General features: G+C 54.2%; 1 protein-coding gene and 1 pseudogene across 3 annotated transcripts in view; both read left to right on the top strand.

The window, feature by feature from the left end:
* Positions 1–16,879, top strand: part of WIPI2 (WD repeat domain, phosphoinositide interacting 2) — a 29,167-nt gene extending 12,288 nt beyond the window's left edge. The window contains exons 3-12 of one of the 3 annotated variants that reach the window (XM_039878764.1): positions 2,244–2,413; positions 3,679–3,775; positions 4,133–4,230; positions 4,587–4,679; positions 7,393–7,463; positions 9,356–9,463; positions 10,344–10,508; positions 11,155–11,262; positions 12,019–12,176; positions 12,992–16,879. In XM_039878764.1, the coding sequence (XP_039734698.1) occupies positions 2,244–2,413; positions 3,679–3,775; positions 4,133–4,230; positions 4,587–4,679; positions 7,393–7,463; positions 9,356–9,463; positions 10,344–10,508; positions 11,155–11,262; positions 12,019–12,176; positions 12,992–13,104 (1,181 nt within the window). In that variant the 3' untranslated portion in view covers positions 13,105–16,879. The remainder of the gene's footprint in view (positions 1–2,243; positions 2,414–3,678; positions 3,776–4,132; positions 4,231–4,586; positions 4,680–7,392; positions 7,464–9,355; positions 9,464–10,343; positions 10,509–11,154; positions 11,263–12,018; positions 12,177–12,991) is intronic. The other 2 variants (XM_039878783.1, XM_039878774.1) reach the window with 2 other exon arrangements.
* Positions 16,880–19,879: 3,000 nt separating this feature from the next.
* On the top strand, positions 19,880–19,998 carry LOC120616794 (uncharacterized; annotated as a pseudogene).
* Positions 19,999–20,904: the final 906 nt, after the last annotated feature.

Genomic DNA, 20,904 nt, shown 5'->3' with positions numbered 1-20,904 from the left:
TACTTTTTCATGAGTTTTCTTTCAGCGTCATGTTTTGAGATTTATCCATAGTGTTGCATGTCTCAGGTGACCCTGGGACAACACAGGTCTGAACTGCACTGGTCCACGTCTCTGCAGAGTTTTTTCAAGAAACACCTGTGCTGTCATCAGTCTGTGGTTGGGAGTCCGCGGGTGCGGAGGCCAACTGCGTGGGTGGGTCCGTGTCACCTCATCCAGGGAACGGGAGCACCGCGTTTCAGTGTCCAGGGGGTTCTGGAGCCAGTCCCACAGACACTGAGGGTAGTAAGTTTTGGGAGAGTCAAAAGTAAATGTGCGGATTTTCCACTATGAGGGGGGTTGGCATCCCTAACCCCTCCCCACATCGTTCAAGGGTCAAGTGTGTATGGATATGTGACAGTTTTTCCGTTCTGCTGTTGATGGACATCTGGGCTTTTTCCAGTTTTTAGCTGTTATGAATAAAGCTGCCGTGAACATTCTCATACAGCTCTTTTTGTGGACATAGGTTTCATTTTTCTTTCTAAGAAACTACCAGAGTCTCCTAAGTTGTCAGAGTTCTTTAGCTATTCTAGAGACCGGTCCTTTGTCAGATAATGTCTTGTGACTATTTTTTCCCTGTCTGGCTTGGCTCGTCTTGAGCAAACCTGTTGAATTTTGATGAACTCTGATTTATCCGTTGTTTTTTTATTTATGATTTTTACTTTCTTTCCTTTCTGAGAAACCTTTGCCTACCGTCAAGTCATGAAAATATTTTCCAATGTTTTCTTTGAAAACTTTATAGTTTCGGCTTTTATGTTTAGTTCAGTGATCCATCTTAAATTAATTTTGGTGCATGATGTCAAGTATGATGAGTCAGGGCTAATTTATTTTCCTGACGGATTCCTGTTTCACTGTCAAAAAGATTTTTCTTTCTTCATTGAGTTGCTTTGTTACTTCAAAACAATCCTATAAGTACGGGTCTATTTCTGCTCTTTATTCTCTTCCATTGATTACTTGTCCATCTATCTCTATATCGGGAGCACACCATCTGGTTTACTGTAGCTCTCTTTATGTACTAAATTTTGAAGTCGACAAGGTACAAGCCCTTCAGCTTAGGCTTGGTTTTTTTGTTTGTTTTTTTGTTTGTTTGTTTTTCAAGAGAGCCTTGGATATTCCAGATCCTTTGCCTTTCTGATTTTAAAATCACTTTGTTATTGCCAACAAAAATGTCGACTAGCGTTATGCTCGAGATTGCATCGATCGGGAATCACTTTGAGGAGAATTGTTGAATGAATGAATGAATGAATATGTGCTCGAAACACAGGTGCACTTCCTGTAGACAGGCTTTATATGGAAACAATCTGGACTCTTGCTCTGCAATTTTCCTACATTCCAGAATTTTCTTTACTTCTAGATCTGAACTTAACCCCAGATAATTACCGATAAAACAGGGAGAGTCGGGAGAGCCGGTGTGTGGCAGTCGGTGGAGCATCCACAGCACCTGGGGCTTCTGTGTACTGTGCTGTCTGCACATTGTGTTTAATCCAGTCTTCTGAGTAGGGGGTGTCCCCTCCTAAAGTGGGGAGCAGGGAGGTGGTGGGGGTAGAGCACTGACTGGGCCGGTACCCACCATCCCCTCCTAATAGTGCCATAGAGTAGTTGTGATCCCCACTTTACACGTGAGGAAAACAAGACTGAGAAAGACTGGGTCATTCAAAGACGATTTGGGGGTCCCTCAGAGGTCAGGCCCCATTGTAAAGGCCAGGGGGACAGCTATGAGCAGGCAGTGCCGCCTCTGTCCTCGTACGGGTCACCCTCCAGAGTGCGTGTGGGGGCAGCCAGCGGGCAGATGTGCAGGCGGTTACAGGGACTGCTGGGAGGAAGTGAGCAGGACAGTGCGAGGACCTAGGGGGCCTCCCTTTGACAGAGTGGGGTGGGGGCAGGCTCCCTGCGGAGGTGACATTGGAGCCGAGGGTGGCCCTCACTGCAGAATGCAGGGGCCTTGCCGGCAGGGAGCCCCTGAGAGTGGTTGGTTTGTGGCTTATAAGCGGCGAATTTAACCCCGGTCTGCCTGCCTGCCCCAGAGCTCATCTTCACACTTCTGTGCTGTTCTGGGGCTGTCCCCGCAGCCCAGCCCTGTCACCAGATGCCCACCATGCAGCCCCATAGTGCTCTGCTCTGCATAAGCTTACGCTTAGGCACGTGTTTGTATGTGTGAGTAGACTGTGCCTGCTGACATGGATACACATTTTTTTTTTCCTATCCAGCTGACACTGAAGATGTGTGCATCGTGGAAAGATTGTTCTCAAGCAGCTTGGTGGCCATCGTCAGCCTCAAAGCCCCTAGGAAGCTGAAAGTTTGCCACTTTAAGAAAGGAACTGAGATCTGCAACTACAGCTACTCCAACACGATCCTGGCTGTGAAGCTGAACAGGCAGGTGAGTGAAACTCTTTTTGGTTCAGATTGTCAGGTGCGCGCCGTCCCATGTTGCGGGTTTTCGGTATGGCTTTGACCCTCCGTGCCATTCTAGTTTCTTCTGGCGCTTCTAGGACAAAGCTGATGGTCCTTGGCTGGCGTTCCTGGTCCCTCGGTCCTCTGGGCCATGCACCTGCTAGCCTCAGCCCACCACTCTGCCTTGACCCAGTTGCTTTTAAAAATCTCTTAGCATCTTCTTTTTTTAATTTTAAACTGATAATTTAAGTTTTCATTTAAGACAAAGGACTGACTGCTTTTTACATCTTCCCGGAAACTCACAAACACGTCGGGTCCCACGGGTGGATGTGACGGCTCATGCTCACGTTTATTCACGGGACTCTCATGGCCCGTGCTCGCTCACAGAGTGCAGCGCTGTCCTCCAGTCCTTCAGCGTTTTCTGTTCACAGCGAAGTGCTCTCTGCAGGGGTGGCTGAGTAAGCAGCCATACGTGGGACAGATGTGTCGCCAACTAGTGGATCTTGAAGGGCAGTGACTGGGCGGAGCAGTCTTCGTGGAGGAGGCCCACTGATGTGGCTGAAACTGGGAATTGGTCTGTTGACTGAAAAAGTTTGTTAAAATGGGAAATTACGAGGCATACCACGTTGAACCCTCTTGAAACTTGAAATGTCCCCAGGTACCTCCACGTACCAGGTAGCAGAGGGCGCATGCGCGCCAGGCTGTCTGTCGTGCCTCGGCCCTCCCCTCAGGGCCTCGGCTGCAGCTGCATCCATCTTTAAATGCAGCAGGAACTTGGACACCTGCAGGAAAATCTGAGTGCGGAATGAGTTTTTATACTTTTAAGAAATCCCTTGGCTTCTCCATTTATCTTGCCGTGCCTAATCCAACATGTTTCTCATTACCAAGCCCATCCGAGGCACTCGAACTAGTTTTCATGAGGGGCGGGGTGAAAGCTAAACAAGAACAAACCAGGAAACAAAACATGCTTTTCTTAGCTGTAGTTGACCAGTTTCAGTGACGTGGAACGAAATCAAAGAGTTGGAAGTCCTAGTACAAGTGTCGCAGAACAGGCACAGCTGGCTCCGAACACCACCTAACCGGTGGATGAGGAGCACGCAGCCGGGAAAGCCGCCTGGTGGTGGCCAGCGTCCTCTGCCACGAGGACCAGTCTGCGTAGTGTCCTAGAAGACACGCGGAGCATCGGGTCGGGAGCCTGTGGGTCGGGCTCCTTCTTCATGTCTGATTTTCTTCGTTTTTGTCGTCTCCTAGCGGCTCATAGTGTGCCTGGAAGAGTCTCTGTATATACACAACATTCGGGACATGAAGGTGCTGCACACGATCAGGGAGACTCCTCCAAACCCAGCAGGTAAATTAGCTGTGAGAGTCGCATTCTTCTCATTCTGCCTTGTAAAGCCAGCCGTGAGGGAGAGGGTTGTTCCTTGACAGGGCCCACGGATATAGGCAGATTTCAAACATATGGACCTTCCACCCAGCTCCGTTCCTTCTGATGCTGGTCTTGTGACCACATAGATCACTGGTTCAGTCATCTTCCCAGAGGCCTTTAACCTGTTTTCATAGTCCTGCTGTCACCTAAGGTGGCAGTCGGGTGTGGAACCGGGATCGAGGTTGGGTCAGGGCCCTGTTCGATGATACTCTGTGTTCTAACAGCTACAAAGGAACCCTCTGGCTCTTACGCCGCCCTGTCCCCCGTGTGTCCCCACAGGCCTGTGCGCACTGTCCATCAACAACGACAACTGCTACCTGGCATACCCCGGCAGTGCCACCATCGGGGAGGTGCAGGTCTTCGACACCGTGAACCTGGTGAGTGTCCTCTCAGACGTCCCTGTTCCTGCAGGGGTGCTGTGGGGCGCTGGCACCCGGTTTCCTTGGCTCAGCAGTGCAGCCGTCACTGCTGGCCCCTTCGTGGGTCCGCCTGCGGTGGGCACTGCGCCCTGCAGAGCGAGTGCTGGGGGAGGGCACGAGGCCACACTTCCGGGCGAAGTGCTCTGCCTCCCTTCCGGCTCTGAGCAGCCTCTCGGCCCCGGTAAACCAAACGCACGTGCCGTGTTAACTGGAGCCTGCCTCAGTGACCAGTCACTGGCGTCAGCGTCACGGCCAGTGGTGGCACTGTGCAGTCTCACTGCGCACAGTCACCGGTCACTGGTTCACCCTTCCAGAGAGCTGCGAACATGATCCCGGCTCACGACAGTCCTTTAGCAGCGCTGGCCTTCGACGCCAGCGGAACCAAGCTCGCCACTGCTTCCGAGAAGGTAAGCCTGCCGAGCCCGGGGGGACTGGCTCAGAGTTTGCAGCGAGCTTTTCAGCTTGTTCACACAGTCGAGTTTCCAGACGCGGCTCCACGTGGACCAGCTCACAGAAAAGCGGCAGAGGCGACCGCCCGCCTGTCGGGCTGTGAGATGTGCTGCCAGGGAGGGTTTCTCACCTGACAGTGGGGCCGAGGGAGTGTTCGTGACAGGAGACAGAGACACGGGCAGAGGAGACCAGAGTGCCACGCACAGCCACACACTGGCCCAGTGCACGTGGTCAGGACACCGGCACAGGCTGCGGTGGAGGGCTTAGGAAGTGCTAGGGAATGTCAGACAGACTCGGCTCTGTCCGGAGCTGCTCGGAACACGTCTCAGCGCGCACTCTTTCATTCTTCTGTTCGTTCAGCCAACTTGTGACCATGCTGTGTGTGTAATTTACCCCTTTCTCCGCTCTGCCTCAGATTGCATTTCGCTAAGTGGAAAGAATTCTTTTAACAGCTGTATAGTATTCGGCTGTGATTTAATCACCCTGTTAGAACACTTACCGTTTCTGATATTTAGGATATATTGATAACAAATATGTGTTAACGATAACGTTTACACTGTAGATAGTAGTGTGTTTAAACTTTACATGTAAATCTTTTCTATGCATCTCTGATAAGAGAGTCCAGAGGGAGAAGTTCTGGGTTAAAAGGATGCGTGGCCTTTCCTAGAGCTGGTTACATAGGACGGGATGGCTTCGGCAGCCCTCGCATCCGAACCTCTCCTCCCGGCCCCCGCGACATGCGCGGACCCTCCTGCTGTCCCTGTCCTTGAAAGTCCGTTCTGTGTCTTCCTTTTCGGGGCCACATCAGTCCCCTGGCGTGTCCTCCCTTCGGAGCACTGGCACCTGCTCTCCAGTAGCCTTGACGCTTCCTCACTGCGACTTTGAGACAGGCTCCGTCCTGAGGGGCCCCCACCTCGAACCAGCCATCCAGACACGGTGCAGAGGGCCCGCTCCCCGCTTTCACTCTCCTGCGTGGGCCGCTGTCCCTGAGTTTCGCGGCCAGTTGCTGTGCTCATACTGTCACTGTTGATGGGTCTCTTTGGTCACGAGTTACACCAGAACCTTTGTGTTCATTGTCTCATTTGAGCCCCTCAGCAAGGGGACCGTTTTCCTGCTTTCTGCTGATTGTTCAGAGAGGTTAAGTACCTTGCCCAGGGTCGCCCAGCTGGGCAGAACAGAGGGATCGAACTCCAGGCCCGACTTGGCTTTTAAACAGTGTGCTGGGCAATCATGGTGTCACCCGGTCCTTTCTTCTCCCGTGGGAGCATCAAAATGGCTGTGAAACTGTTATCTCTTGATTCATCAAAGTCTCATCTTTACAGTTTTCATTAGTCTTGTCTTTATGGTTTTTATTAGGTCTCAGGAAGGTGCTAAAGCACTTTATGGAATTTCAAGGCCATTAAAAATGGAAATTCTTTTCTGGGCTATATTTGATTTGCTTTTAAACAGAATCCTCTTAGTTTGTGGGGTTAGACCACCAATGTCCTCTTAGCCCTGCTGTGTACTAGGTCCCAGGGCCACACTGACGTGTGTGGCTTCATCTTGCCTTCAGGGTACTACAGGCAATCTGTGACCAACAACTTGTTAATTAATATTGCACAATAGGTATGCCTTTAAATACATATATCTCTCTCTCTCTAAATTTAAAACCTTAGGCTACAAAAGATAGAACTTTTGCCATGGTTATTTTTGTCTGTGAATGCACTATTTTATGCCCCTAATTCCCAAGAATTACAGACTCAGTTGGTGTCCTTCTGTCCAGAGAACGTCGACTGTCTTTAAAGACCATTTCAAAGAGGGACGCGTGCTGCCCGCAGCCTGCCTGCTAACGGCTGGGTAGCACCCCGGGCCTGTCGTGTCCTCCTCCTGCTGGTGTCCCTTTCGCATCCAGAGGGTGAAAGCACCATCCGGGTTCAGTCCTCGGCTCTTCTTACCTTCCCAGATGTTCAGGTCCTGTCCTGCTGACCCACAGACCCCCACGAATGTTCCCAGAGGTGGGAAATAGAGGGTGCGGGGCAGATCGACATCCTCAAACTGCCTCCTTCCGAGCGGGGAGATGCCGTAGCTCACTGTTTATCCGTGTCCCCTTTCGTCTTGGTCAGTGGGACTTTCCTCTGTGGGGGTCTCGCTGTTCTGCAGCTCTGCACTGGTTCCGTCTCAGGCAGTTAGGTAACACATCCAGCTAATCAGTTCCCGGGGTCGGTCACAGTGGCAACAAAGGACACCAGTGGGGCCTCCAACTTCGCCAGATTGTGAAGTCGGGGTGCTTCCCAGCACACGGGGTACATGCTGAAAGGGTTTGATTGTAATAGTTTAAACCTCAACTGACTTAGAAAAAATAAAACTGCTATAGTCCACCTTTTTGACTCCAGGCTATTAGTGTTTAGAATAAACAGTGAGTTAAAGCGAGTTGACTTGTTAAAGATTTAATAGTGAACAGGGGAGGGTTCTCGTGTGCTCGTGGCAACAGGTGTGCAGGTGTGTGTGCAAAGGGCCCGGGTGGCTTGTGGCGGGGCAGGGCGGAGGGCCTCAGACACCTGCACACCAGCCCGGGCACACTGTCATTGAAGGACGTGCCCCGTGTTTCATTTACAGTCTGGCAGGAAAGAAATAGGAAAAATCTCTTACGCAGCTGAAATTCTTTTTTCTTTCCTTTTTTCCCTGTCACAGGGGACCGTGATTAGGGTATTTTCCATTCCAGAAGGACAGAAACTCTTTGAGTTCCGGAGAGGAGTTAAGAGGTAAAGTCCACAGACCCCCAGGGTGGGTCTCCAGGCCTCCCTTCGGGCTCCAGTGGGACGTTCCCTGGGACCCAGTGGAGCTGTGTGAACGGAGCATGCGGGAGTGGCAGGCGTTTCAGCCCGGCCAGATGGTCGTGGGAGATTAAGGGACGTTTCTGTAAAGCAGGCTGGGTTTCGTTTGTCTGTGGTCCGCTGGGACGCGGAGCCGTGGCCAGGCGGCCTGGGAGTGCGGAGGGGCTCGCGTGGCCAGGCCCTCCGGGCCACGCTCCTTTCTCGATGCTCTGAGGTGGCAGGCTGAGGACTTGCGACCTGGTTAGCAGACTCCTGTCCCTGTCCTCTACTCGGACAACCTGTAGCCAATGCCCCATGTCCCCTTTCACCCCAACAAGTGGCTTTGGCTCTTTCTTTAAAAAAACGGTGAGTCGCCGTGTGGCGGTCCCTCCCCATGCGGCTGTCTGCAGGCCTAGCCGGGCTGTTCCTAGCTCTCTCTGCCCATCCTGCTGGGGCGGGGGCGGGCAGCTCTGCTGGTTACTCCTGGACCCTCTGCTGCAGGGCCCTTGCGCCAAATTCCAGGGCCTCTTAAGGCTGTGTGACCTTGCTCAGCAGCACTCGATCTCTAAGGCTCTGGTTCCCAGGCCCCCCACCCCCACTCCTCCCGCTGCCATGTCCTCGTGTTTCTTTCCCTTCCCCCTGCTTTCCCTCCACACCTGTCTAGACGGTTCCTCTCTCGCTGCTGCTGCTGTTTCCTCCTGTTTCTCGTCTCTGCCCGGAACCTCGCCTCGCCCCTCCTAAACCGTGTCACCTGCCCGCGTGCTGGCATATGTGTCACCCAGGCTGCTTTCCTGAGGCTTCCCATGATTCTCCTGTCCCCTGGACCCTGGGCATGACCGGCCAGGATGAGCCCATCTGCTCACGTGTCTTCCCTTGGTAGAATCGCCACCACCCTCCTCCTGCCCTGTTCAGATCGCCCTCGGCCCCAGCTCTCGGCCCCCGCGGGCCTGTCTCCATCTCCAGCGCAGGCTCTTTGAGGACGTGGACATCAGTAGCGCGCCCTGGAACCCTCGGACCACCGTTGCCGATGGGATTGACTCCCTTACGTACCCCGCTCTTTGTGTCCCGTGCCCTGTGGCCGTTCAGAGAGCGGCTAAGCTCTGTCTCCACGCGGGTCTGTGTGTGCTGTGTCCTGGGCGTGGACTGTCGTGTTGGTGAGCTGGCCGGCTCCTGAACCCGTGGTCTGCGCCGGGTGTCCCCTCCAGAGGCCCGTCCCCCACCGTCCGGCAGGAGTAGTCCTCCCCTCCCGTGCTTCCACAGAGCTTTCCACGTGGCTCGTGGGCTCTCCTTTGCTGGCAGCTAACATGACACCTGCACACACACCTTCCTGTAGAGAGCTGTCCCCACGGTGTCCGGGAGCTCGGTGCAGGCCGGGGACCTGTGAGCTCTCCGCGGACCTGTGACGGGCTTGCGCGTGTTTCTCGGGTCATGAGGAAAGGAGCTTTTCTTTGGTGGCCTTAGGATTTTTACAGAGATTTTTGAGACGTTTCGTAAAGACAGCGTGTTGAAAGTTCTACTTTATTCTTAAACGTTATCAAGGTTGCCAGTTTGCTCTGTTGCATGTTAAGGATTGCTTTAATTTAAAGAAAATTGGCTGTTTTGGCTGTTTAAAGATATATTAAAGAATTTCTCTTACTTGTTACTTTTCAAACATTTTTCTCTCAGAAACGTTTTTGAGACAATGACTAGAGAGGAGTGAGAAAAATGCCAGTAAGAAAGTGTGCCCGTTATGGGGCTTTTCTTCTCTGTGGCTTTAGGTAAAAGTCCCTCGGGAAGGTTGCTGGTCACCCTCAGCGTTTCTGGGCGGCGGCATAACTCCGACCCCTTCACCTTGTCCCCAGGTGTGTGAGCATCTGTTCCCTGGCTTTCAGCATGGACGGCATGTTCCTCTCCGCCTCCAGCAACACTGAGACTGTGCACATCTTCAAACTCGAGACCGTGAAAGAAAAGTGAGTTGCGAAGATACATCTGTTTAAAAAGCTGCAGAGCGCTGACTGCGTCCAAGTGTGAGCACGGGCCCTGTCCTGCCGTCTCAGTTTCTGCTAACAGAGACCCTGGCGCTGGCTCTAGGATCCGTGTCACCAGATCTAGACTCCACAGCAGGAGGGGTTTGTCCCGCAGGGTGACCGTCTGCTGTGGGAAGTGTGCTCGGCGTGAGGCGTAGCGTGGGGGTGAAGGTGGCTGCCTTTGGGTGGGCGCAGACGTCCGCCTCAGCGCGTGCCGTACACACACAGGCGCGTGTGAGCAGAGTGCCCATTGGAGGGAACACTCGTCTCCAGCCCGCCCGTGAGGGCTTCTCGTTTTTAATGCAGTCTAAGTCGTGTTACTGAAAGGGGTATGTGCGGTGAAGGGGCGGTTCCTATCTTTTCTCTTCTTGAATTTTAAAAAGACATCCCACTAGGATCGATAGTGTTTAGTGTATACTGTCTTACTCAAAGGAGCATTTACAGTAACATACAAATATGTACAAGATGAACAGCAGCGTAAACGGGCTATAGGAAAATGACTTTGAAATTTGTGCTTTTACGGTTTTTAGAGACTTCCTGTTAAAAAGATCGGGGTTGGATCGTGGATTTGGCCCTGTACATCCTCACGTTTGCCACAGATCGTTGGCCGTGACCTCGGGAGGAACAGGGCCCTTCCAGGCTCAGACGCCTGAGTGGCCCTCTCCTCCGACCTTCCGGGGCGCATTCTCTAACGTCCCAGGGTCTCGAGAGGTCATGGTTGTCTGCATCCCTCCAGCTGTCGGGTTTCAGAGCGGGTCCCGGCCTCTGCGCAGGTGGGACGGTTTGTCTCAGCGGGTTTCGTGTCTGGTGACTTCCCTCCTAGACCTCAGGAGGAGCCCACCACCTGGACCGGCTACTTCGGGAAGGTTCTCATGGCTTCCACCAGCTACTTGCCCTCCCAAGTGACAGAAATGTTCAACCAGGGCAGAGCCTTTGCCACAGTCCGCCTGCCTTTCTGTGGCCACAAAAACATCTGCTCTCTAGCCACGTGAGTAGGGGCGGGCAGCCTCCCTCCCTTTTGCCCAAGGACACCCAGAGACGGTGGCCAGCGTGGTTCCCTGACACTTCTCCGGGCCCAAGGACAGTCTGCAGAGTGCTCCTGTTTGGCATGAGAACGCGTTGTCCGACGTGGCTGTTTCCTCTGCGGTGTTCTCACGCCAAACATCTCTCTCCTTTGGTTTTCTTGAGAGTGTGTAGAATGTTCGTGAAAAAGTGTCATTAGGTCAAAACCCTGGACATTGTCCAGCCTTACCCCTCGGGCCTGCAGAGCCAGCGGTGTCTCATGGTCCCGGGCTCTCTGGGCAGCTGCAGACGCACAGAAGGAATTTGTCTGAAAGTATCTACCCTAAGTAGGCGGAGAACCCTGAAACTGATTGTGTCCCCACCTAGTCTCCTATGGGCTTCTGTGTTTGTTCACATGAAGCACACCTTGGCCTTGATGTCACGGCCTCGGGTAGTGCAGTGGGCATGGTCTTTATCCAACCGTATGCAGCGTGTCAAGCACATGAAACGTAGTTTGTGCCTGTCGGGGGGTGGAGGGACATCCCCTGGCCGTGCCGGAGGCGAGGCTGCAGGTTTAACGAGGACTGTGAGTGCTGTGGTCCTGGAACGTGGCTACTGCTCATTCTCCCTAGAATTCAGAAGATTCCCCGGCTGCTGGTTGGGGCCTCTGATGGCTACTTGTACATGTACAACCTGGACCCCCAGGAAGGAGGCGAGTGCACCCTGATGAAACAGCACAAGTAAGTGGACCTCGCCGCCACCGCCGCCCCAGGTGCTCTCCGTGTGGCCATCTGCCGTCGGGCACCTGCGTGTACGTCCATTCCCTTGAAAGCCAGGGACACGAAGGGACGCATCCAGTGTGGCTGTGCCGTTGGGGAGCCATGCCGTCCCAGACAACTTACTGTGGGCACAGAGTCCTGCTCCCCACGCCCCTGCCGGTGTCCCCGTTCAGAGATGGCAGAAGCAGAGGGGGACCCAGGCCCTCCCCTGGGGATCGTCTCACGAGAAAGGGCCAGTGCACACGGCGTCGCCACAGTGCAGCACACGTGTTTTGAGGCCTCTCACTGAGAGAGATTTTCTCTTTGAAAAGGAGGAATTAATATTTAATTGGAAAGTAGTGCAGTTTAATGTTCTGCTTTTGCTTTTTATTATTATTCAGAAGTTACAACAACAATACTATGATAGTGTTATAATTGGGGTGGAAGTCGGGGGTGATATTTCATATAGCGAATGCTGTTCGTGGTCATCAGACTTAAAAGTGAAATAAGACTTTCTCACTAGGTATAGCTGCTTTCCATTAGACGGTCCATGTAAAAGTCCAAGTGAACCCATTCACAGGAATTATTTTAAAGTCACCGTCGGGTTACGAACACATGCGAGTGTCCTGACAGGTGGCCTTTCTTGCCTTTGTTGCTGCTGGTCTGGCCCTCCAGGCCCACGAGCCAGTGTCGTCGCACCGGACCGGCCTCACTGGTCTCGTTTGTCGTCTTTTCCAGGTTGGATGGCAGTGTGGAGACGACCAATGAAATCTTAGACTCCGCCTCTCACGACTGCCCCTTAGTCACTCAGACCTACAGCACGGCTGTAGCCAAAGGTACTCACATGCCTGCATCTCCGACCAGACTTGGTAAGGGCTGTGACACAAACCTGGAAGGTAAATTCTGCCAGCATCTCCCGCCACGGCTCATGCTCAGTGCTTTCCGCCCTTATCAGAATTGCCGGCCCGCCGCCTCCTGCTGCCGGGCAGTGACAGCGCAGACAGGGGCAGGCCGTTGTGTACTGGCTATTCAAGGCCTCTCAGGGCCAAATTCATTTTCTTCCTCTTTGATGGCTAAGGCTGCTTTGGGTGCACGTAAATTTTGCTCTGGCTTGCTGCTTCTCAGCTAAAATATGACCCTAAACCTACCACCGTCAAGTGTTTATCTTGAGTCTCTACCCTGTGGCCTGTGTGGTCATTCAGTGAATATGCATGGGACACCCCTTGGCGCCAGGGCCCTGTGAGGAGGGAGGGTTGCAGCAGGACCGGCCTGCGTCCAGGGGCCTCCTGCCGCAGAAGCTGGCTGGTGAGCGTGCAGATGGGGGAGTCACCGTTACCCTTTGAAATGAGGTGGCCTTTCAGTTCGATGATGCCCCAAGCGTCTGGTGTCCTTAACGTTTGAGCATCCCACATAACCAGTTCGCGAAGTGCTGCCAGTCTTTCTGTCGAGTGAGGGAGATGTATGGCCTGCCCGACAGGAAGCCCCACGTACGGTGCAGGCATCTTTTCTACGTTTACAAATTTTGGAAAATAAAGTACTTAATCTTGAGCTGCCTAAGGCTGCAGAAAGTTCATTAGAAGAGTTGAAAATTGAGTCTCCGTGTGGGCTGCTGTTTATAAACGCCCTCGTGTGCCCAGTCCAGCCTCTGGCCTGGCTGCTGGGCTCTGCTGCTCCGCCCCCCAGCCTGAGGTGACGCACTGTCTCTTTGCAGCCTACACAGACGAGCTGGGTGCAGCGGGTGGCACTTGTCTGGAAGACGAAGCCAGCGCCCTGCGGCTGGGGGAGGACAGCGAGCATCCTCCCATGATTCTTCGGACGGACTGAACTTGACCTGTGGACTCTGACCCCAGCGCGGAGAACACTGGCTTGACAGAGGACTTTGTGTTATGCTGCTATGAACTTTAACCAGTTCGGGGAGAGGATGGCAGAGACCGAAAAAGAAAAAAAAAAAAAAGATTGTAGCTGTAGTTTGTCTTCTACTGTTGAGGAGTACGTGGTTTTCACTTCAGTGGCTTTTAATCCTGCTTATGAATTTTAGCTTTCTGTTTATTTTCTCTTTTTGCCAAAATTAACTATTTGGTGAAGCCCTTGAAACCTCCTTGCTTTGCATGCGTTAATGTGCCAAGCCAGCGTAGGACAGCTAGCGGCCACTCGCTGCCCAGTCGTGGTCGTGTGGTTGGACAAGCTGTACGTACGAGAGCGCACGCCGTGCAGAGCGGGGCTGCTTGGGGGGCCGGTTCTGCTGGGGCAGGGCCAGGGACCCCAGGGCCGGGGTGGGCGGCGGCCACGGGGAGGGGTCCTCTCCCCCAGAGCCCCGCCTCGGCCATGTTTTTCGCTTAATTTTGTTAATTAAATTCTTTCCAAATTGGACTATTCTGGGCTTTCTTCCGTGGTGGACTTGTGTTTCTGATCTTAATTTCCATGTGGGATTGGAAGAGAGAGATTCTTTCTGATGCTAAAACTCTTTCCTCCTGACAGTGAGTGAACTTGAAAGAATGCCTGGCAATGCCAGAGCGAAGGAAGGTGGCCTCGTTGGTATAATTAAATTTTCTGGTCTGTCTTTAATCTTTTTTATTTTTTTGGGGGGGGTGGGGGGTTGCAGTTTGTAGCTATTTCTATGCCCATATAGCACAGAGTTAAAACGTGACGAGTCCTGAGTTGTCTTCTTCCCTCGAGGCCCCACTGCCTCTGCGGCTCTTCGTGCCTGTGTCAGGCGTGGTAGAGACGGGTGGAGACACGGGAGGGAAGTCGGCCGTGAACACCGCCTTCAAGGGTCCTCTGTGCCTTTTCTGTTTTAATCTTGTGAAACTGTTCGGCAAAGTGCTGCGAGGCGGTGCCTGGCTTTCCTTTTCGTTTTTACAGAATTTAAACCTCAGATACCTCAAACTCTGCATTCCAGACCAACACACACGCAGGTCACGTTTCGAGGGAACGTGAGTGTTAGCGGCATGAAGGACCGTTGTGGATTTTTGGACTGTGACAGTTAAGGGTAGAGGTGACAAGGCAGAGATGCTTCACTGGTCCGCCCTTTTTAGGGCTGTGGACAGCAGGTCAGAGGTAGGTGTCTGTCTCAGGTCACGTTTGTGTCTGGGTCGTAGCCGTTGAGGTGTCGTAAGAGGCAGAGGGGTTTGGTTGAGCTAACCCGACTTTGCAGTCCCCGGCTTCGGGGTCAGTGCGTGCACCTCAGGCTGCGTGTGCAGTGGTGGTTTTAGGGCGAAAGCCCAAGGCAGAGGCACCTCGCGTGAGCGCTGACCGCGGCAGGGGCCTGGACACGGGTCACGCATGGCGGCAGCATCGGTGCTGTGTCCGTCAGAGATGAAGGTGGACACACTAAGCTTCCTTCTGAAACCTGCAGCGTGTCTGTCAGCGGATCCCTGATGAAATGAAACTCACAGTGACAGATCCGATGAGGATGGGCATCTGCCGAGCGCTGAGCACGGCGGCCCTTTGTCCAAGGAGCTGCGAGGGCCCGACCAGGGCAGTCTACCTGTGTCAGACCTGGAGCACTCTCCACTGTCCCCCTAGAACCAGGCCTTGGACTCTGTTTGGTGGCACATTGTCCAGAGCGAGTGCTTATGGGAACGTGTCAGAGGTGTCCGTGATGACACGAGGCCCTAAGCTAAGGTTTCCTGGTGACCAAAGAGGACGGCCTTACCTGTGACGTGTTAGACTCCTGCCCTTGGTGCCTGCTCGCCGCCTTTCGCACGTGGGGCGATGTGTGGAGTCGGATCTCCGTTGCCGGGCTTCTCATGGTCCAGGGCACGTGGTTCCGTCCGTCTGGGCGCGATGGTCCTGGAACGTGGGGGAATCTCGCCCCTCTGTGAGCCCCTGTTTCCTCACCTTTAAGATGGGCAGCGAGGAAAAGACAGGTCGCCCGCCCTCCGTGCCGGACCCTAGGCAGGGGGACCCGAGGGCTCCCGGTCGAGAGGAACCGAAGGCGGTCCGTGTTTGCAGGCTGGCCACCGTGGAGGGGCATCCACCCTCCACTTTTCCTTTGCCTGTTTCCTTTGTGCCCGAGGGTCACCGCAGGCCTGAGCTCGGAGGAGGAAATGGGGGCCGATGAGGTGGTCACAGGTGGGACCCTTCCTGCTGTGCCAGGGACGCAGACGGGAAGGGACTCCAGCCGGACCCTACAGAACACGTGTGCTGAACCCCAAACTGTACACTAATATTTTTTTTCATTACGTCGTGTTTTTCCAAACTTCAAAAAAAGAGTCTTCTAGAGGCGAGTAGGAGACCAAACCCGGAAACGGACTTCAGGGACCCACGTGGACTGGGGCCGGCCGGCCGTGTTTTCTGGAGAATGGAGCCCCGATCTGGACTGAACCTGCAGTTAAAGACACCCAGATTCAGGCCCCGATTCTACCACCCGGCGGCCTCGGTCTCCCGGACTGGACAGTAGGCTCAAGCCCGGCCTCGCAGAGCCGCAGGGCGGCGAGCACGTGTGGACTGCGGGTGCCCAGCTCAGTGCCCGGCCTGCGGCGGGCGCCCCTTAAATGTTGAAACAGAAACTGGTTTCACGAATTAGATGGGTCGTTATTACTCAGTACCGGTTGCTGAACACGAAGCTCATGGGAACAGTGAACTAATGACAAGTGCAGTTCCCGCTTGAGGTCACGGGCGGCTCCCTCGTGACCCTGCGTTCTAAGAACAGAGGCCGGCCTGGCCGTCCAGTTTGGGGTTGGGGGGACTTGCAGTCTGGCAGACTGAGCACTGTCTGCTGTGGCCAGCAGGCTGCGGCCACCAGATATGGCACCTCGTCCCAGAGTGAGTCCCCTTCCGGCCGGGATGGGACACTAGCTCACCCCGAGCAGCTGGCCCGGCCCTGCCAGGGGCCTCCGGAACTTCGCAGCTGCAGCTCCCGGTGAGGAGCGAGTCTCGTGCTCTGTCTTCTCACAGGTCATGTGGAGAGCAGAGAGGAGAAAGGATTTCTTCGCCACGGCCAGCAGTGGGCGCACACGGAGAAGACCAGCAGTGCGCGGTCACAGCAAGGAAAGCGGAGTCGGTGACCGGAAGCGTGTTCCTGGCTCATTCCGCTGTCCGCCATGGTTCTGTGATGGTGTCGCTGGACGGGAGCCGTGTGTGTTTATGCTCGCTGTTTGTTCCCTATCCTAAACCTCTGTAGACCGTATCTTGCATGCGAGGGGTGACGGGATCCCTTGTGTAAAATGTGTATGTGACACTAGTTAGCACAGCTGAAAATCCAAATACATTCTTTTACAAGTGTACTTAATTCTCAGACTCAAGATGGACAGGTGGGGAACTTTGGGTTCGGGTTCTGCAGTGTCACATGTGAAAAGCAAGGGCACTCGAGCCGCTGGCGTGCGTGGGAGAGTCACATGGAGTCCTCTCTGTGAGTAAGTTCTTGTGGACACTACATAACGATAGTTCATTACCAAGTAGGTGGATTTCACTGATGTATGTTTTAGTTCTTACCCAGATCATAACTCTTGGCCCATGTTGTACCTTTTCATTCTGTGGATTTGTGAAGCACAAAAAGAAAATGGACTTTGGGGCGTGGCCAGCCCTTCTTATCTACCCTGGTATCTGACCAGGAAAGTCTTTTATTTGGAAATATTAAATCTTTTTGAAGCGCGAACTTAAAGGGATTGTTTTGATTCCTCAACCCTGTATTGTTTCCTTTTCTGAGCTGTGATGAGACGACTCCTCACGTTTCCTTGTTAGGTGAGCCGATGTGTGTGTCGTCGGTGCGTGTGGGGCGTGTGCGTTTGTGTCTGGCGCGGGGGAGCGTGCTTCCCGACTGCCCCCCATGCCCATCCAGTTTGGGGAGTCCTCCGTTGTGAGCGTTTTGTAACTGCATTAAGAAATTAAAACCCGTATTCTAATTTTTTCTTCATTGATTCGTTGCTTAGTCACAGTCTGTGCTTCTCATTTGTACCATGATTTAAATGCACTGTAATTCTACTTAGGACATTGTTCCGAATATCAGAATCCTGCAGCCAGACTGAAACCTTACAAAGGTTTTCATCCAGAACAGATTTTCGTCTTTTGTGAAATAGATAATACACTTCTTTCTGCTAGCGTTCTTGGCCTCGTCTGGAAGAGTGTGAAAAGTCTGAGCCCCGCGGGACGAAGGATGAAGCCAGTGAGCGGTGTCCCTGAGGCAGGTGGTCGGCCCGCTAGGGACCGGCCGGAGACCAGCTGAATGGCTGCTCGCTTCCAGGTTTTGGTTAAAGCATCACTTTAAACGCAGAGCTAGCTTGGCGGTGGCTTTTAGAAACATGTTCTTCTGCGCACGGAGTTGCTGTGTCACAAATTTCCCTCTAGGTCGGAGAGTTTATTCCTTAATTTCACAGGCTGAGAAATGTCCGTTTTGTGTCCTGCTTGATAAGATTTGCAGTGGTAGTAGCAGGTGAGCTGCTGACCGGAGCCAGTCGCAGCCTGAGTCGCATCCCTACCCTGAGACCTCAGAGCAACTGTCTCATGGCGCCTGTGTGTCTCGAAGCCACTGTCCTGGTTGAGGAGACACTGAGCAGCACTTCCGTCTTCAGGGGAACCCACGAGACTCCGTAAACCTTTCCAGGTGTTGACTTTGGTTCCAGGCCAAGAGCGTGTGAAGTAGAGAGCGGCCTAAATTCCGACCATCTTCTGAAACGATGCCCTTGGGACTCACGGCTCGAGCCAGCTTCGCAGAGAGCCCCACAGACGACAGCCCTTCGGTTAAATGAGGTTTTACAAAGCAGCCCCTGGAAGTTACTCCTCACCTGCCCTTGCTGTACCTGTGGCGATGGGGACAGTGACTGGGGGGGCTTTAGAATGGAGCTCTCGTGTCTCGTTCACGTGAGTTCCGTGTTGCTGCTGGTCGCCGGCTCTCCTTGGGCTTGTCCTTGCTCATCCTGTGGCCTCGGGAAGAAATGCCAGGGCACGTTCCATTGTCACTAGCTAGATCCTGAGGGAACGGCGTTTTGGAGGTCATGACCTCTTGAAGGGCAGGCGGGACTGAGGCAGCGGAGGAATGCTGCTGGGCACTGCCTGGGGCAGGTCGCACGGCGGGGCCCTGTCACCGCTGGGGTGCTTTCTGACGGGACAGTTCTTCACCGCCATTCCGTGGGGAGATGGGCGGGGCCACGAGAGGTGCAGTATGTCGTCATGAACTTGGTGGGTTTTGAACTCAGCTGTCTCTACCCCGTTCTTAACATTTACTGCTCCCTCCAGCTCACTCCATGACGCTCGCTCCCTCTGCCTGTGACAGCAGCCCGAGGCGTCCTCTTGTCCTGTGATCCCCTGCTCTTTCCTAAATAAAAGTGAAAATACCTTTGAAAATACGAAAGCCTCATTCGGTCGACAGGCGTTAGTTGCAGGCCCCCCTGGGAATCCTGCGGGGTAGGTTCTCCTTACGGGTGCACGGTCGTCAGACCTGGACGGGAGACGACACCACCTCTGTGGTCCCTGCCCTCAGCCCTCGGACCAGGAGCCGTGGCTCTGCGGGGGCCGGAGGGGCGCCTTCAGCTGGCCCCTTCTCAGCCACCAGCCTGTGCGGGCATCTGTGGGGCCGGCCGGGGTGACGTCCTTGGGGCTGAGCAGCCCAGGAGCTTGGCCAGTGCGCTCATTAGAACAACTCCCAGGAAGAAAATGAACCAGGTGACCGAGAGGGCGGCCAAGAGGGAAGCGGAAACCTCGTGTGCCGTCTCCGCGTGTAAACCGTCCCCGTGTTTCCCAGAACCTCCCTGCCCTGGGCACTTCGAGGTGCCATGTGTCCCCCCTTTGTCTCCGCAGCCACCTCCACACGAGAGTCCCCTCCCTCCCGGCACCCCTTACACCACAGCGATCGGCTCCCCAGTCACGCCGTCCCCTGCGTGGGCCTCTTGGGAGAAAGAACCCTGATCCCATTCACAGGGCTGCACCCTCCTGACCCAAGCCCCTCCCAGACGCCCCTCCTGGTACTGTGCCCTCGCGGGTTAGGGCTTGTGGAGTGACGCAGACACTGTCCATGGCAGTGTGGTTCGTGCCTGTGTTCAGGGTTGGGGACGTTGTCGCTGGGCTCTCGGTGGCCAACGGCAGGCGCCTCCCCCGTCTCGGTCGCTTTGCGGGGCGATTGCTCCATGCCGTCCAGTCCCGCCTCAGCCTCGCGGGGGTCCCTCCCTCTGACCATCCCCGCGTACCTCGCCGCCTCCCTCCACCCAAGTGGGGCCCCTTGCAGGCTGCAGTTTCCTCGAATACAAGATAATTTGTTTACGATCCATAAATATTCGGTAGATTCCGTGAATAGATGAAGGGAATTAAAAGGCCTTTTGTTGACTGTGGCAGTCGCAGTCACATGCTCCCAGGGGATGTGTTCAGAGGATGCCAGCTAAATACATTTTTCAGAAAATTTCTGAATCTGCCACATAGAACTGCACAAACTCAATTTGCCTATAACTCTGGGCAGTTTGCGTTTCTTGTTGCCTGTGAAGCCTGATGGTGTCGGGTGCTCTCTTCTGACCCGGGTCCTTTGCTTTGTTGGGACACAGACAGGGCCCTGGCAAGCTGCACTTTCTATTTGGGGTGCCACCTTTGTCACTTTGGAAATAGGAGGACACCAGGTCTCCACATGTCCCCTCCCATGCCCTTTGGTCTCGCCATTTAAAGAACCAGATAAGTCAATGGCCACGCCACCCTGAGCAAGCACGATCCCGTCTGGTCTCAGAAGCTAAGCAGGGTCGGGCCTGGTTAGTACTTGGGTGGGAGACCATCTAGGAAGACCAGGTGCTGTAGGCATAAAAGTAAAAAATAAGGGATTGTAAGCTGACAAGGTCCTCGGAAGGGTTGCCTCGCCTGAAAAATTTTAATTAATTAATTAAATGCCAGCCAGATCGTCAGGGACCACATCCGATTCCAGTCTCTTCGCGGCATTTCCGTATTCACGCCTGCCGTGTTCACGCCTGTTGGCCGGCTCCTGTGAGTACACACCCAGGGAGGCCCGGCTCTGACCCCGCCCCGCCGGTGCCCCTAAACTTTCTGAGCCCAGGACCCCTGCACAGGGAGGAAATAGTTAAGTAAATGGTGACTCCAATTACATTTTTATCCTCCTGGCCACCAGCCATCACTCAGGGAGACTAAGCACCCAACGCAAGTCACTGGAGGTGGCCCACGGCCCCGCCCGCAGCTCCCCAGTCACGAATCCTCCCTCCTCCCGTCCGCATCCTGTTTCTCCTGTAAATGACGTCCCCGCAGGAAAGCCCAGTCTCGCTACGCCCAGATAGGTGAACGCCAGAAAGGGGCCGGAAAGTCCAGCGTGGGCCCGGTCGCTTGCGAGGATGGACTCCGGGCCAGCCCCCAGCGCCCCACACGGAGGCGGAGTGAGGAATCTGCAGCCGATCTGACTGTCGACCTGAGAACCCAAGGAAAGCCACGGGGACGCGTTAGGACCCGTGAGTAGAGAGCGCTCAGGGGTCCGGTTAGGCAGGGGACCCTCGCAAACCAGTAGCCCCTACGCACCAGCAGCACTGAGTCAGACAGCTCGGCAGAGAGGACAAGTGACCACGACAGCAGCCGGACGTTGCATCAGGGGCACAGACGACGCTGACCGACCGACCGAGGGAGATGAGCGGGATTTGCACGACGAGGGCCTGCAGCGTCTGGAGCTGCCCGAGAAATACTCGTTGAATGAATCAGTAACTATAA

Source organism: Pteropus medius, unplaced genomic scaffold, assembly GCF_902729225.1.
Source record: "Pteropus medius unplaced genomic scaffold, Ma_sr-lr_union100, whole genome shotgun sequence".
Taxonomy (NCBI): domain Eukaryota; kingdom Metazoa; phylum Chordata; class Mammalia; order Chiroptera; family Pteropodidae; genus Pteropus; species Pteropus medius.
Note: the sequence above shows the minus strand (reverse complement) of the source record. Positions and strands in the feature narration are given on the sequence as shown.